This window comes from Panicum virgatum, chromosome 1K, assembly GCF_016808335.1.
Source record: "Panicum virgatum strain AP13 chromosome 1K, P.virgatum_v5, whole genome shotgun sequence".
NCBI classification, from domain to species: Eukaryota; Viridiplantae; Streptophyta; class Magnoliopsida; order Poales; family Poaceae; genus Panicum; species Panicum virgatum.
Window position 1 is genome coordinate 19336380 of NC_053136.1, and position 17693 is coordinate 19354072.

A 17693-nucleotide genomic window follows, 5' to 3' on the forward strand; every position below is an offset into this window, starting at 1 on the left:
GCTTTGGTTAAACTGACACCAGAGGTGTCACAATTAGTACACTAACTGGCATGTCAACATGTGCATCTTGTATCATTCAATTCAATTAATAAACAATATCGAGCAAGAATGTTCTTGAGAAAAAACTTGCCTTGATACTCTTTCTTTTCAGTTTCTCCGAGCTCCTTAAGAACTCACCTTGACGTCTTCTCTGTATAGGATCACTACCTAATTCAGAATTTGATTCTTCCAGAACTTAGAACCTCTCTTCTTTGCCAAATCTTACTATGTGTTAGCGTTAGAATGGTCAACCAGCCCTTTTCAGCCGACTTTGATGGTGATTGTATTTCCTCTTTGGATTCCAAATCTGTATCAATCAATCTACTGTGTTGCTGACCAAATATATCCTTTCTCTAAGAAATGTTTCCTGGTGTATCATTCTCTGTCATTCATCCGCAATCACTCTCCGCCTTATACAATGTTATTCTTATCTCTCAATTGGAGAAGTGTCATAGCGTCCCAACCGACCCCGTCGATTCGGAGGCACTCGATCTTCAATCAGGTCTTATCTACAAAGAATACCCTGATTTCTTTTCCGATGAGTAAGTGCTCTCTCTACCACACTCCACTTTCTTGATGAAGTTCATTGTTCTAAATTTTATATATGTGGACACAATCACCATCAAGAAAGCCCTAGGAATGTCTCTCTGTCACATCATTCGTGTCATTGTGCACCATCTCTTAGATGTGCCCAAGAAAAAAAAGGAAATAAATAAAATTTTCCCGCCGGGCCCACCCGTCAGCCTCCTTCTTTCCTCCTCTCTGTTCTGCGCCGCGGCACGCACGCGTCGCCACGCGCCGGCCATCCCCGGCTTCCGTGCCGCGCGCGTCCTCCGCTCGCCCCATCCTCCACGACGACGCCGCGGCCTTATCCTTTCCCCGCTGCCGTGTTCTCCTTCTCCTCCCCATCTTCCTCCTCCTGGAACTCGAGCAGAGCTCGCCCCCATCGCCGCGCCGACGAACTCCGGCCGCCGTTCCTCGATTTCGCGCGCCCACGGCCCCCTCACCTCGCCCTCCACCTCCTCCAGCCTCCTCGAGCTCGCTCCCGCGTTTTCCCGGCGGAATCGAGTCCGCGCCGCCCGGCCGCCATTGACGCCGCCGCGAGGAGCTCCATCGGCCGCCGTCGATTCGCCGTCTCCGGTGAGCTACTTCTCGATTCCTTGCGCGAGGAGCATCTCCTCCCTTCCCTCGCTCGATTTCCCTCCTCACCAGGCCTCCTCCCCCTCCCTGCAGGGCCGTTGGCGCAGCCCTCCGCCCGCCGCCGCTGTTCGTCGTCGCGCCGCCCCGTCGTCGCTCCTCTCCGCCCGTGCCGTTGTTGGTGAGCTTTGCCGTCGCCTGGAACATGCCTTGCGCGCGCCTCCGGCCCCTCTCCAGCCCTGCTTCGCCGCGCCGCCGTCCGCCGCGTCGCGCGCGTCGTGGGTCTGTTCGTGGACACGAAGAAGATGAGCAGTGGTAGAAGCTAATAACAATCTTTGTTGTACTTGTGTGTGTTTGAGTTTGCAAAAATCATAGAAAAATATATATAGATCCAAAAATAGTGAAACTTGTTTTGTTAGTTTCCTTTTGCTTAGATCTACTCCTGAAAAATATAGTTTTGCATGTTACTGTCCTGTAGATTTACTTGTGGTTTAATATTGCAAAAGTGAGTTAAATGCTTAGTTATTTGTGTGATGCTCTAAAAATGCTAAACCAAATTTTGTTAGGCTCCTTGTGAAATGTTCTTTCCAGTGGTACAACTTGCTTGCATGAATCTCGCATGTTGGTTAGCGTTTTGTTTCGATTTTGTGCTTGGTCTGAAATGTTGTTTATTGCATAAATATTTTCTGAAAATGATAAAATGGCAAAACCACTTTTGTTAGCCTTGTTTACATGTTTAGTTCCTGTGCAAATTTTATGGAAATTGTTTGGACTCGTTTGCATGTTCTTTTTTTTATCTTATTTAGAGTAACTAAAAATTGATATATTTATGATTAATTCTAGGAAAATGCTTTTGATGTAAATCCAAATTTTCATGAGTTCCTTGTAATGTTCTTTGCTTTCTCAATTTAATTTGTGATTTATGTTTGTTTTATAAGTTTATTTCCTAATTCTTGCTCTAGTTTCCTCGTTCGTGTTTGCATAGTGATTGGTTGTTGTCGCGTGTGTTACGTTTGTGCATCATCGCATATGTGCCATTCATTATTCACGTCTTGTCACCCTTGCATAATCTAGGATATCACACTAATGCATGCATCTCATTTCATGCATAGCATTTGTTGCACAATCAGGGCATCATGCTAATTCTGGCATCTCATTCATGCATTATAGTGACTGAACCGTCGGAGAACGAACCCGTTGAGCCTGCCGAGTCCGTCGAGCCTGAACCCGGAATCCCGTTCATGGTCGAGCCCGAAGTTAACCCAGGCAAGCAGCTAAGCATGATTCTTTACTCCTATTTAATCTGAGTTAGTTAGTTACATCACCGGGTAATATGGGGTTATATAGTATGTATGTATTGCATTTTGATACCTATTCTCTTGCATTACCCTTCCTTGAATTGTTATCCATGTCCTTGTCACTTGTTAGTCAGTTAATAACTTAATCTGATTAGATGCTTAGCCCTGCTTAGAATACTCATATTGCTTGCTCGAAAGGAATGGTTTGGAGTATCACACTTACCTGATTATCCTTGAGTGCACTTGAGTATCTGGGACAAGTGGAGTGCAGTATCGAGATTCGAGCGGAATGTTAGGGCCTAGAGAATGAAGTCACATGGGCATAGTCCGCTTGGATCGATTAAGGACCGAGTGGACGACGTTGGTTTTGAGCACCTTTCCGTGCTACCACATATCCAATATAATGGAACGGATAAGCCAATTACCTTCTTTGACTTGATCATTGATGTACAGTCCTAGATACGTGGCTAAAGGCTATGCAGAGAGGCTTAGAGGTGTCCCCTGGATGGACCTATGTGTAGGAAAGTTTAGAGATGTCCCCGGTGGAAACTAAGTCTCTACGCGTAAGCTAGGTGTGAAGATTTCAATGATCGAGCCATGTTGGGAACGGTTGTCGCGAGTGCCCCTTATCCAACTTTGGCCGGTTGGGTGAGTCGCATGGTCCTCGCGTCGTGTGGGTAAAGTAGTACACCCTTGCAAGGTTATAACCAATTCGAATTGCCGCGCTCTCGGTTATGAGCAAGCTCATTATCCCATGAACTCCTCATAGATTATCGTTTATGATGGGAACGGTTCTTGTTACATCTATGATCAGTTATAGATGATGTTACTCTCTTAATCAACTAAAAGTGTTTGGGGGTTTGGGCAACTTTAATTAATTTTGTTAGAAGAGCTCATGCTTATGCAATAATTACTTAACCTTAAAGCTTTTATTTGAGCCTTTGCATGATCCTTGCTTATTTATTTGCGTAAGTCTTGCGGAGTACCTTTGTACTCAGGGTGCTTCTAACCCTAGTTGCAGGTGAACCCGAAGTGGTGTTCGGCCACTTCTACCCCGCCGATTTAGGCGCGGGGGAGGAGTAGGTCGTTGAGGCTGGGATGGTGTCCTTGAGCAAGACATCATCATCGTAGTAAGTTTCTTCGTAATCGAACTCCGTGAGAGCATGTAAATATAATAATCTTTAAGTTTCTGTTTAATATGGTTTCTGTGAGCCCAAGGTTTGTAATGAAGTTAGGTTGGACCCACCTATATCAAATTTGTAATAATAAATGAATAAAATTGCTCTTTGTGGATCATCAGCAATGTATGCGTTTGTATAACGGTACGTGTGCTTAATCCTGGGCATGTGGCAAACACGTACCGGGACTACCGGGTTTGCTCTCGTTCTGGGTGAATTGTGTTGATTAAGTGCCTCTAAGGTGTGGATTAGCACGTGGCGTGTCGAGAGACGGTCACGTGTTAGCCCTCGTCTTAAAGGATTAATCAATAATTTCACCTAAACCGAGGGTAAATTGGGCGGTTCTCACAGTAACAAAGAAGATGAGCACCCCAGCACTGTCTTGTACGACAAACGAAAATTGCAGCATCCATCTTTTTAGCCTTGCCAGTCAACTAGTACTACTGAAGTAGTAGCTGGGTGCGACAAAGAGAAACGGCATCATTATTGTTTCCGTGCCGACCCCATCGCTGGTTGAAAACTTTGCCGACATGTGATGTGACCAGTCACCCAAAATTCCCTTGCGCGGACTCGTGTTCCTGGCAGGTCAGGCCGTTGTCCTCTGGCTCGGCCGCTTTGACTTCACCCTCGTCCCACCGATTCGATCACCAAACGGTGGCAGGTGGACGGGCATGGTCAGCGAGGTCCCAGCTCCGTAGCCGTTGATTCACTCGTTCCATCTCGTCTCGTCCTCTCCTCGCACCGGCCGCGGCCATGGAGGATCACCGCGGAGGCGGCGCCGTGGGAGGAGGAGGCGAGGTCGAGAAGAGCTCGGCGCTGGGTGAGGTCAGGAGGCAGCTGCGCCTCGCCGCGCCGCTCGCCGCCGGGCTCCTCCTGCAGAAGGTCATCCAGACCATCTCGATCCTGTTCGTCGGCCGCCTCGGCGAGCTCCCCCTCGCCAGCGCCTCCCTCGCCACCTCCTTCGCCAACGTCACGGGCTTCAGCTTGCTGGTAACCATATCCATCTTGATCTTGTGCTAACTAGACGGATTCGAATTCCCTCTCGTTTCGTTTCTGAATTCTGACCGGAGGCGACGCCGCGCGCCCGCCGCGGCCGTTGTTGCCGGCCGGCCAGTCAGGCATGGCGAGCAGCCTGGACACGCTGTGCGGGCAGGCCTTCGGCGCGGGGCAGCGCCACCTGCTCGGCGTCTACAAGCAGCGCGCCATGCTGGTGCTGGCCGCGGCGACCGCCCCCGTGGCGGCGGTCTGGGCCTACGCCGGCGAGATCCTCGTCTGGTTCCGGCAGGACCGGGCGATCGCCGCGGGGGCCGGCAGCTACACCCGGCGCATGCTCCCGGCGCTGCTCCTGTTCGGGCAGCTGCAGTGCCACGTCCGCTTCCTGCAGCCGCAGAACGTCGTGGTGCCGGTGATGGCGAGCTCCGCCGCCACCGCCGGGGCGCACGTCGCCGTCTGCTGGCTACTGGTGCGCCGCCTGGGCATGGGCGCCAACGGCGCCGCGCTGGCCAACGCCGTCTCCAACCTCGTCAACCTAACGGTCCTGGTCATTTACGTCAGGGTCTCGCCGGCCTGCAGGGACACCTGGACGGGGTTCTCCCGCGAGGCGTTCCGCGGCATCCCGGGCTTCCTCAAGCTCGCCGTGCCGTCCGCTGCCATGGTCTGGTGAGGAACACGCACTGCACATACTACCATTGTACTACATTGAGATGGATTGCCGATGAGTGTCTGCGCTGGGCTTGTTTTTTGCAGTATGGAGTGGTGGTCCTTCGAGATCCTTGTGCTTCTTTCAGGTCTTCTCCCCAACCCAAAGCTCGAGACCGCCGTGATGTCTATCTGGTAAAAGACTAAGCTTGACCTCCTATGCTGAAGTTGAACATGTCAATGCTGCTTGCCCTCTGATCGATCTAATGTTCTTTTCTACTGTGGTTCTGGTTCTTGCAGCTTCAACACCTATGTCTTTGCATTCATGCTCCCGATGGGACTTGGTTCTGCAGCAAGGTCTGTGGTCCGAACTTGACGATGATCAAGATCAGTCATATTCTAACAATGCCCCCCCAAAAAAAACTTTAGTCATGCTCTTAGAGATGGTGATTATTATTGTCATCGTGCGCGGCAGCATTCGTGTTTCGAACGAGCTTGGTGCAGGACGGCCGCAGGCGGCGCGCCTCGCGACGCGGGTGGTCATTCTCCTGGCGATCTCCCTGGGCGTTTGTGAAGGTCTTTTCATGGTCCTGGCCCGTAATCTACTGGGATACGCGTACAGCAATGAGAAGGAAGTGGCCTTGTACACCGCTAAGCTGACGCCGATCCTCGCGGTGTGCACCTTATTTGACAGTCTGCAGTGTGTTCTTTCAGGTATGTGACACACCTTATTTGACAATAGCAGCATCTAGCTATGTCTTTCAGAGGGTCGATTGTGTCAGGGTTCAGTCTATGATCTCATCTTCTCCGTGTCATTTTTTTCCGAAGGAGGAGGGAGGGTATGGTCATATGGACTATCTGATGATCTTATCTAGCTCAGTCTAAGTTGTAACTCATGGAAATAGGGTGCTGCAAGATTCTGTAGCTGTATTGTGCCGCGCAGGAAAATAGATCCATTTCTAAAACGAAAAAACAGAGAAACAGAAAAGTCCAGACACTTTGACATGGAGCATCTCAGCTCAGGTCCACGTGAATGTGGAGATTAAGCTTGATGGGAGAAGAAGATTTCCACAAATTTAGACTTTCAGCATTTGAGCTAATGCGCGCTTGCCATTTTCTCAAAATCTGTACTGTGCAGAAACAGGAAAATAAATGATTTCTTATATTAAAAAAAGAGAGAAACAGAAAAAATCAGATATTTTGACATTGAGCATTTCAACGGTGGATGCCCACATGAACGTGGAGACTAAGTGCGATGGGAGAAGAAGATTTCCACACATTTTGGACATTCGGCATTTGAGCTCATGCCTTTACCATTTCCTCAAAATGATGGCAGTGTCAGTAATAATTGACATTTTTTATTTTTACTAAACAAACAGGTAGTTTTTAGGTGTCATGGAATCAGGTAATTTACATAGGCAGGCTATGTACTTGATGTGCAGGTATTGTTAGAGGCTGTGGCCGGCAAAAGATTGGTGCCTTTATCAACTTTTCTGCATTCTATATTGTTGGCATCCCTGCGGCATCCATATTCGCCTTTGTCTGTCATCTCAGAGGAATGGTATTATGCTTTCTCATCAATTTCCTTTTGGAATAAGAGAATTTCCATTTCTTTTCAGTTTCGCAGTTAAAATACTTTCTTAAAAGGAACGGTTTGAACTGAGCAGGGACTCTGGCTTGGTATCTTGTGTGGAGTAGCAGTGCAGATGCTCTTGCTTCTCTGCATCACCTTGTGCACCAACTGGAACAAAGAAGTAAGATTATTAAGTCTGACCTTGAGTGCATCTTGATTCAGACTCTTTGTTTCATCTTGTTCTCAATGTTGCTTGTTGGGTTTCTAGGCACTGAAGGCCAATGATAGAGTTTTCAGTTCTTCTCTTCCTGTCGGCAACACGGTAACATCAGGTGGTAGCGAGCATCCAAATGGATGCAGTTTTGTTGGTAAGGGTGCGCAAGGGACCATTTGAGGGGACAAAGGGTTCTACCACTCCGAGCACAGGTTGATGGCATCATGTACTTGCTGCTTTGCCTTCAGTTAGAAGCTTTCTCCATCCTTGTCTCTAAGAAAAGAAATGCACTTAGGAATGTGTAGCAGAGCACTGAAGATGTATTCAATTGGTTTTAGAAGTCTGAAACCTCGGTAAGCAACTCGGTACCCGCCCCGCAGATTTTGTGGCATGGGATCAAATCCAGATTTGAAAATGCGTTGTAAATGCTGACGAGCGTTAGTAAGACAGATAGATACATAGCGCCTACGCTCTGAGGTTGAGAACTCGTCTTCAGCTCCAAATTCGAATGTGTCGCCATGCCAATAGGTGCACTGGTATGTGTACGTAGCAAATTTACCAAACAGTTACACTGTTTGAATTTGTTTCGTGAATGATTTGATTGGGAGATTGAGCGCTGTAACATCAAGAAAATCAAAGTTCGAAAAACAATCAAACTCAAAACTATTTTCAAAACCTTTCTCGAGCTCTATCTCCCCTCTTCTGGTCGAAACCTCGCTCAGCACCCTTCCCTTCTGGTCCAACCCATATATCTCCGCTGCGACTACATGTCGCGTGCACTGCAAAATTAATAGCCATCGCCTGAAGGAATTAGATGGGCCACCATAGGAAATCGGCCCAGTAAATTTGGAACCGCCAGCTTTGGATCCTGCTTAGCATGTGTATATGTGTTTATAATACCTGCACATCAAGTACATCAAGTAGTTTTTAGGTGTCATGGAATCAGGTAATTTACATAGGCAGGCTATTTATTTTTTATACACTAACTTGTTTAGCATGTGTATATGTGTTTATAAAAATATTTTTTACAATATAGATGCATTTGTTGTCATGTAAAATTATTTATATGTGTATAACTAATTTGTTCGCAAGGTCAAATTATTTGTTCGCTTAGTGGATTAAATTATTCCGTGATAGTGACTCATTTGTTCGTGATATTAATTTTTATTATTTATTCTATACAAACAAATGTTCGTGATATGTAATATTTTGTTCGTTGTACACTATTATTTGTTCATTATGTTTAACTTTTTTATTCGTGTAAAATATTCAGTTGTTTGTGTAGTTAAAATATTGTTCGTATGAGCTGAAAATAATTATTTAGTATTAAAAAATATAATTATAAAAAATATCATATAAATATAGTCAAGTGTGGTCTTGTTTTGAAGATCTTGTTATAAAAAAGATAATGGTGCAATCCAAAATTGATTTGGATGCTCGGTTTGATAGATATCAATTTTTTTAATTTCAAATTTGTCATCTCCTCTGGCGACACATAGTCTCACCCATATATCTCATGTTTCCATTTGGCCGGCCCAAGTCCCAGCCCACCGTCCATCATCTCGGCTTTGTACTACTCTACAAATTCCACATCCAGCTTGAAGAGAAATGGTACCTCAATTCGGCCCAATGTGGCCCAGCAGCTCCTCATCCTTCTTTCTCGCGCTCCCAAGTCACGAGTCTTCGGGTTTGGGTGTTTGGGTCCGGATTAGAGTCGGTGTTGCTCCCCGGCCGTAAAGAAGGGTCCTTGGGTGGCGGTGGGCCAGCAATGGCGACCGGTTGTGGGCGGGACTGTGAGATGGCGGGCATCGCCAGCCGAGGGTGCGGAGGATATCCGGTGGGCGAACTAGACGGTGGGGGAGTGTGGCAAGCTTCGCAGGCGGTGGAGTTGGTGGCGGAGACGGCGGTGAAGTTTGGCGGCGGCTATTGCGGCGAGAACCGTTGGAGACAAGTAGCGCAGGAGCGGGGATCGTGAAGTACTTGCTAGGGCAGGGGCAGAGGCCAGTCGCGGATACGAAGGCGAGAGCTGCCGGAGAGAAGGATGGTGAGGGGGGGGGGGAGCGAGGAAGGGGAAGAGGAGTTCATGAGCCTCTTTTCATGGGCCATCTTTCACGCAATGGAAATTATTTCCATCGCCCAACTATTTCAGCCTCTCAGATCTAATTACTCTTGAGCCTACTAGATGCGACTTCGTGTGTACATGTGCACATGTGCACAATGGCGACCTAGAACTTTTCTAGAGCCCGGGCCATGCATAAGAGAATGTAATTATATCATGTGATCTTTGCTATAGGTCTATCTTTTTTTAGGGCAAATTGTGTCATGCAAGTACAAGAAAAAGCATCATTCAGCAGGGGAGCCCGGGCACGTGCCCAGGTGGCCGGGCCCTGGGACCGCCCCTACATGTGCATTCATAGCTAGTGTGTGCTAACATATATATGAAAATCATTGTCTTCCCCCCTTTTTTGGAAAAATTAGATATTTATACCATTAAAAGATCCAAAAATTAGATATATACCATTGTGACCCACATGTCATTGACTCATGTGCGCCCCACACGTCAGTGAGATAGCGATGATATATATCTAACTTTGGAATATTTTAGTGGTACATATCCACCTTCCTTTTTCTCTCTCAACTTTTGACCGGTCTACCATTTGTTTTTTTTCATAATTTGTACCGTGCATTATTTTTTTCATCTCTTTTGTGTCATTTTTCCTTTTTAATTATCTTATATATATTTTTCTATTGCAGCCATGAGAGAAGATTAGTTTCTTTATATTCATTTATCTTTTCCGTGCCTATAGTTTTTGTTTTATTCTATTTATCATTTTCTACTAACTTTTTCCTTTTCTCATACTTATTTTTCTTTCTTTTTCTATTATAATCCACGTATGATGTCTTTTTGCTCTTGTTTATAATTCATGACATACACCTTTATTTTTTATAATTGAATTCAAAGATATGTTTATAATTCAAATATATTTTTAACAATACATATACTTCAAATGTGAAATAACTCCAATTAAAAGGAATAAATACATTTAAATCATAAATATATATTATTAATAAAAAAATCAAATTATTTACATAGACAAGCATATGAAATGAAGGTATTTAAAAATAATTTCTTTATAATTTAAAGATACAATTCATAATAAATGTAGTTCAAAATCTTCATTGTGCCTATAAAAAGGCAAAAATACATTTTGTGATGAACCTACTTTTGTCATGAAATTGAAACGTCACTAATGATTCCATATTTGACAATGAATTTGTCAAATCGTTACAAATTATTGCATCTTCTGTGGCGAAAAATTGTTTTCATCACAAAGATACTTGCCTACCTCAAATCAATGACGAAATTGCTTACATTGTCATAAAATGGCAACTATTCTTTGACATTTTGGATTTTTTTTCACAGCAATTTTCGTCATTTATACGAGTATTTCTTGTAGTGATTATATTTATTCATTCTCATGCGCGGATTTTGGAAAAGTTTCGTTAAAGCCACGAATGTGATATCAATGAAGAATGTGACATCAAGATAGACTTTCCGATATGTACTTGGTACTACTTTTGTATGTCTCATTTCAGGTGTTTCATGACCATAGACATTTGATGATTTTTTTTCTCCTAATAAAGTGTTTGAGACAGAAATAGGGCAACAATTTATATGAAACTAATTTGCGAGTTCATGCAGAGTCCAGTAGGTGACAAGTCATTTACTAATTGGGAAAATGAAATAAGTAAACAATATTTACAATTTCATTTTCTCCAATTTCTATGTTATTGAAAGTGATCTAGACCCCTAAGTGGGTTTTGGTGAATAATGACAAACCACATGTATATTTAATTGTGTAATTGAGCATGTGTGCTGGTGATGAATATGTATAGGTGAATCAAGTGATGACGTATGGCCCCCCAAAAAGGAAATGAAAAGGCGGTGTTTAAGTGTACTCATGATATTAGATGTTGTATTTGAAATTTGAGTATAGAGACGCCGTACTATCAAGAGGGACTTGATTTAAGGGTTTCGATTTAAATCTTGTGCTCAAAAGAACCTAGACAAACACATGTGAGCCACAAAATACACTCAAAAGAGCAAAACATGAGCTTTCATCCTGCCTAACCTGGATACTCCGGGTATAGGGCCGGATACTCCGGACCCCGTTGCCCGGAGTGTCCGGGTGCTGTTCATGGGCTGAAAAATTAGGGTTGCCCGGAGTCTCCGGGTAACTGTTCGCTCAACAGCTATTTTTGGGTCAAGGAGTATAAATACTCCCTCCCCTCCTTTAGTTCACCTACTATTGCCATTCTTTCGAGCTAAGCTCCTCCTAAAGCCAAAAGAGAGCTCTCTCACTCCCCTCTCTTCATTCTTGAGTGATTCCTTTGAGGGATTTGAGTGAGAAGCAAGCAAGAGCAAGGATTCGTGCTACTGAGCCTTATTCCCACCTCTTGAGCTCTTGGTTTTGGTCAAGCCCGTGGATTCAAGTTCGTTACTCTTGGAGCCTTGTGCTCCTAGACGGCAAGGCGTGCTTGTGACTGATCAATCAAGGTTGTGAGCTGCACAAGAAGTTTGTAAGCTCCATTCCTCGCCGAGGAATCCATAGTAAGTGACCTTGGGCTTGAGAGGTGATCTCGCCCTTGGGAGAGGAGCATAGGGGTTATTGAGCACCATCTCTCGAATTCTTCCCCAACGGAGACGTAGCACCTTCGGGTGTGAACTTCGGGAAACAAATCCTTGTCTCTTTCGTGTTAATTTACTTGATTTCATTGCTATTTGCTTGTGAGACTTCTTTTCTAGTGTTTGAGCTCGATCTACTCACTCACGAGTTTCTAGTGAGTTTTGTTTGTTGGATATCAACCTTAAGGAACCCCTGGTACTCGTACTTTAGCTCGATCTACTTTTTATACATAGATTCCTGCAGTTTCTTTTCAGTTTGTTCATATCCGGAGACTCTGGTTATAGCTCCGGATACTCCGGACCACAAAACCCGGAGTATCCGTGCTTATACCCGGAGTATCCGGGCTGAGTCTGCGTCTGACAGTTTTTAAGTGTCTTTGAGTTGCAGATTGGCTATTCACCCCCTCTAGGCATCTTAAGATCCTTTCAGTTATACATATATTCTTATTATTCATATTTTCAAATTTTCATATGTTCAAATTACTAGTTTCATACATTTTGTATTATACATCAATTTGTATATGCACTAGTGGGTTTCATACTCAAATGGATGTATAGCAGTAGTGTAGAATACATACATTAGTATACGAAAGTATGATTGAAATGAAAAAGAATTGAATGGTAAAAAGCATGAAAAGAAAAGGTACCTAGAGCAGCTCCATACATCGGCCGAGTCGTTGCCCCTTATTTAGTTCTATTTGGCACTTATCAACCCGAGCTAAAGGTTGGTTTTAGTCATAGGTGTAAAGATCGCGACCTTTAGAACCTAGATTTGTAGTCTCAGTTGGGAAATTAGGATAAATCTGATTCCACAATTGGTACCAAACAGCGAGCACCAATGGATGAATGTAGATAGGATACACATGCATACAACACATTTAAAAGAGGACAACAAAGTCCCATGCAGAGCAAAAAAGAAAGTCGCAGTCCAAGAAGGTAAACAAAAATCACAGCTCAAAATAACCACAACAGGATAATATGGCCAGGCAGTGAAGAACAGCAAAATCTAAAATTAATAATCTCACCTGGAGTAAACACCAATAGGAGCGCCAAAGACCCTGGAACCAAAGCATCCTTGTGGCGGTCTTCTTGGCTAGATGGGCAAGCACCAATGGATGTTTTCCCAGATTTATTTAGGCTGGCACGGAGGAAAAATTGGGTGATGAAAGATGAGCTAGTGAATTAAAGTTGGACAAGAGGGCTATGGCGTATGAGCACTATTGAGGAAATGGCCAGCTTTGTTAAACTGTGGGGTTGTGTGCAGCAAATTCAGCTTACAAGTGAACCAGATCAGTTATTTTAGAGATGGACTTGGGAGAAGATGATCGAACACACGCACACACACACAGAGAGACTTGGGAACTCATCTCTCTCTGGTCTGTTTGTAACCCCCTACTGCAAACTGAGTGCAAGAATACGAGCCACCTAAACTGGACGTAGGGACATTTGGCCCGAATCAGTATAATCCTTATGTCTCTTTTTGTATTACCATCCGGGTCCGTGACACGCGCACATTAATATACTCACCGGCGATACCCAACGCCGACACTTCCGCTCGCCGGGTCTTGCACAGGCAGGCGTGCGCGGCGCTGTCCGTTTCCCGCGGCCTCGCGACACAGTCGGGGGACGGGGCCCTCTGGAGCTCCTCAGCTTCCGCACACCAGGCGTCGCATTGGTGGGCGACTGGGCGTGCGGCGGCGACGGAGCCGTGCGGCGCACTCTCCTCAGCGATGCAACTGAGAAAAACGACGCACAAGTGAGCTGAGGGCCAACATAGCAGGCAACTGCACAGTAACGATGTGGCGTAGGAGGCACCGAAGCAGGCAGCAGCAACCAAAACAAGCTGAAATAATGCAGAGGCACGGACGACGCAGTGAGCGGACCACAGGAAAAGAAGACCCAAGAGAAGCACACAAAACACAAGAGAGGCGATGAGCAGACCAGCTCCCTTAGACTGTTCGCGCTGGCATCCCCTACAAGATCCTAGAGGACGCCGGTACAGGAAAATTGCCTGCAGCGGCGTCCCCTAAAGACTCCCCTAGGTCCAGGACGAGCGAAGGATCCTCCATTCCTAGAGGCCTTCGGGGACGTCGTCTATCCATTGCGGCCCCACCTCGCCTCCAGGGAAGCCGTTGCTCCCCGCGCCTGCCCAGGCCGCTGCCCGTCCGCGCCCGCCATGGCCGCCGTGCCGCCGAGCTCAAGGCGGCCAAGCTCGAGGTGGGGCTCCGCCGCGCCGCCAAGTTCGAGGCCGCCGAGCTCGATGCAGGGCTCCGCCACGCTCAGCGGATCCGGCCGCCGCAGCATGTCCTCGGGGCGGATCCGGGCCCCGCGCGGCCGGTGCGAGGCAGGGACCGCCGCGCGCGGAAAGGGAGGATGCCGGCGCGGCCGGAGCAGAGAGAGGGAGGGAGTAGGTCACCGCGCGCACGGCAGAGGTTGACGCGGCCCACCATGGCCCGCCTCTGGGCCCACTCACAACCGACACGCGCCTGCCCCGCCGCCCCGCCGCCGCTCTACCCCTCTGCGACCGCCGGATAGGCGCTCCGCCCGGCCCCACGCCACACCTGCTCGCTGGCCGCCGCTGCTCCTCCTCCTTCCCCTATGCTGCTCCGCAGAGGCACCGCCACCGCCGCCGGACGAGAGCTCCGCGGGCTCCGCTATGGCCGCCGGCCAGGGAGGGGGAGAAGGGGGGCGGACAACAGGGGGGCCAGATCCGGCCAACGCGCCGCTCGAGTAGGCGGAGCTCGAGCAGGCGGAGCTCAGCCGCGGCGCTGCACCCGCCGTCCCGCACGTGTGCCATGGGTAGCTCGTCCCCTGCCGCCACCGGATCGCACCACGGCGGCCTTACGCCGGGCGATGCGGAGGAGGGCGCCACCACGGCGGCCATGGCGCAGCGGCCGCCCTCGAGGACGCCTAACCACCGTGCGCGCAGGGCTGGCGGAGGATCTGCCCGGGGAGAGGAGGGAGGGAGCTCGAGGCCAGTGCCGCCTCACCGCCCCGACGCAGGGGGTCGGCGGAGCTCGAGGCGCAGGGGCCGGCGGATCCGGCCGCGGTAGATCTCGAGCAGGCTCACCGGCGGCGAGGAGGCGGCGAGGCCGATGGAGGGAGGAGGCGTGGGGGCGGCGCGGCGTGGAGGGAGAGAGGGGGGGCAGGGGCGGAGTGAACGATGGGAGGGGGGAAGAAAAGGAGGAGAGAAGAAAAGAGAGAATGACGGATGGGCCCCACTTTTGGTAGTTGGTATAGGGAAGAGATTTAGAGTATGGATGGGTGCAGAGAAATATAGTGTAGAGGAAAGAATCTCGATGACCAGGCTAGGAATATTCTTATAAGGAAGGGGAATAGAGGAGGATAAGTGTGGATAGCCTTAGCCCACGACCACGAGGATGGGGCACGCAGAACACATAAAGCAATATAGCAGACAGGAGGAGAGATGGGTTTGGCAGGAAGTACGCAGAGGCTCGCTTTTGGTTCAGCGATATAAGTTTTACTAGGTATATTGGCGCGCTGACGCTGGGCCTGTATGTGATGTGCGTTGTATGGCCTGTAGGTATGGGAAAAAATTGTGGAGGTATTAATGGCACGTTGAAGCCCATTTGTTAGATTGGGTCCATACTTTATCATTTGTGGGAGGTGAGAAGAAATGGCTGGGGCCCATTTATTTGCTGTACAACGACAGGTAAGTGTTGGTGTTGGCAGGTGGCAGTATGCCTGCAGTGTTTGGTCCATGGGCTGCGTGACTTGGCTTTGCAATATTGCTGCCACCTATATTCCACGGGGCTTTTTTATAGTGTGTGAGGGTGGATAGTGCTGTAGTAGGCTTGGAGCAGGTCGACATTTCTCGTGGACATCGATGGAAGCGGACTCATCAAAGGTGACAGAGATGAGATGTGGTGTCAAGAGGGCTGCTGAATGGGATCCGGGTGTCCGCTGTGAAAAGATGGCTCGTCAGGTGTGTCATCTGTTATTGCGGTTGCCTATTTGTGGTAGTTTTGAATTCTTAGTGGTGGATCTTTATATAGGGTATTGTGTCTGGAGAGGTGGATGGCTCGAGTACTGGTGTTAATCGATCAGAGTATCATCCTGTTGTGTTCATTAATGCTCCATTGGAGGCGTCCTCTGCTTTTGATTTCTCAGCTCTTACTGGTGCTCTGCAATCTGAGGTTTTCATGGGCCGACAGGGTTCTGATGATAAGCTGTTTGCTGATATCTTTGCTCCAGGGGTAAGTCTATTGACATACATTATGTTGCGTGCACCTGCATCTTGATGGCTGTTGTGATTCATTTTTTTTGGATTTCCTAGCAGATGTGATCGGTTCGTAGTTTACTTAATATTTTCTGTTTGTCTTTTAGGTTGCACGACCAGTGGTTATATCAAAGCAGTTGATTGCAAAGGAAATATCACGTTGCCTTCAGCATCAAGTACACGATTGGGGTATTGTTGATGAGTCAGAGGGTGGCCTTCGTGGTTGGATTGAGATGGATGTTCCCTGTGAGGTCGATGGATCACACGTGAAGCAGAAGTTCATTGGTGATAATGCTTTCAGTAGGTATGATGCTATGGAAAGTGCTAGTGATGATCTTATCAAGTGTATGTTTAAGCGAAGTGGTGTTATTATCAAGGATATCAATTATGATGAGTTGAAGAAATTAGAATGGAGGTTATCTGCTGAGAAAGATTGGTCAAAATTGTTCTGTGATAAGTTGGATCAAAGAATGAAAGAGGAGAAGCGAACGCGCCTTGTGTTGGCGCAGAACTAGGGCCAACACACGAAAACGCTTGAACGCGCAGCGAGCGACGGCACGATGCAGCGCCGATGCTCAGACCGGTTAGACCGGTCGGGTATACCGGTCAGACCGGTTGTCGCCAGGCAGGCCGGCGGCGAGACCAACGAACGTCGCCCGGGGAGGACCCGTCGGGGCAGGCGCACACAGGGTTGCTCTAGGGTCGGCAAGTCACCTAGAACACCCTCAATCGACGTAGAGATGAAGGAGGAACAGCAGATAATAGATGGGAAAAAGCTAGGGAAAAAAGAAAGTAAAAAGATAAAAGTTGTATTGATTTGATCGATTCGATTCCCTAATCGGCCGTGACCCTTTATATTTATAGGGTATGGTCGACTTATCCCGCAAGATATCCTATTACAAGATCTAAATCTATTAAAATCCCTAGTTGTACTCGGATTCCACTTGGACCGGTCAGACCGGTCGACCCTAACGGTCAGACCGGTCGGCTGCTGCAGGACCGACTACAGTGTCTGACCGGTCATACCGCTAGGGCGTACCGGTCAGACCGGTCTGTATTGTCTAATGCCAATTTTGGTCGTCAACATATGCCCCCCTGTTCTTTGGCAAAGCTTGCGTGCCATAGAACACTCTTCTGGACCAAAATTGTCTAAGGGCGATGAATACATCGGCCATTTTTTTTTGTGCTAAGGGCGATAATAATTTATCGGTCATATCTTGCTTCTTCTTCAAGCTGACGACGAAACAACTTGCTTGGGCCTCCATACCGGCTTCATGGTCGCCGACTTTGCTGGTATAACCTCCGCTTGCTGTTCCATAGACTCTTTCTTGCGCATCCTTTGCAACCTCCGCTTTTAAATGTGAGACAAACCTGAGGGACACCACCTCGGCTGTAGATATTTTGAATCTTGTTTTATGTTCTTCTCACACTCCTTGCTGCAGTCAGTGTCCCTTTTGACCAGATTATCGCTAATCGGTCTTTGCGAAGCAAAACTTGAATATATAGGAGGATAATGAATATAATATGACTGCATGTGCATCCTACTATAATCCAAAGGCATATAACAAGGATACCAACAATACCAAGGAGCAATCGGCCCATTAAATAAATTACCTTGGCTCAAACTCAATTGCACTTGAGATGATGATGGCTTTGTATCCTTAACCTTACCTGGCCGTCCCTTCTGCT

The 17693-nt window shown here is 47.4% G+C and overlaps 1 protein-coding gene and 1 long non-coding RNA gene across 3 annotated transcripts; both read left to right on the forward strand.

Moving 5' to 3' along the window:
• Nucleotides 1-1130: 1130 nt before the first annotated feature.
• On the forward strand, nt 1131-2764 carry LOC120698644. 2 transcript variants are annotated; one of them, XR_005684973.1, is made up of 3 exons: nt 1131-1179; nt 1273-1491; nt 2347-2764. It is a non-coding gene; the product is annotated as an uncharacterized LOC120698644 (long non-coding RNA). The 2 variants fall into 2 exon arrangements; XR_005684972.1 differs by having other exon boundaries at nt 1273-2764.
• A 1458-nt stretch (nt 2765-4222) lies between these two features.
• Nucleotides 4223-7670, forward strand: LOC120698650 (protein DETOXIFICATION 16-like). Its single transcript, XM_039982357.1, has 8 exons — nt 4223-4642; nt 4767-5311; nt 5399-5485; nt 5591-5647; nt 5766-6004; nt 6733-6851; nt 6958-7044; nt 7132-7670. Exons 1-8 carry the CDS (start codon nt 4406-4408, stop codon nt 7255-7257), a joined length of 1497 nt encoding a protein of 498 aa, XP_039838291.1. The 5' UTR covers nt 4223-4405; the 3' UTR covers nt 7258-7670.
• The last annotated feature ends 10023 nt before the right edge of the window (nt 7671-17693 follow it).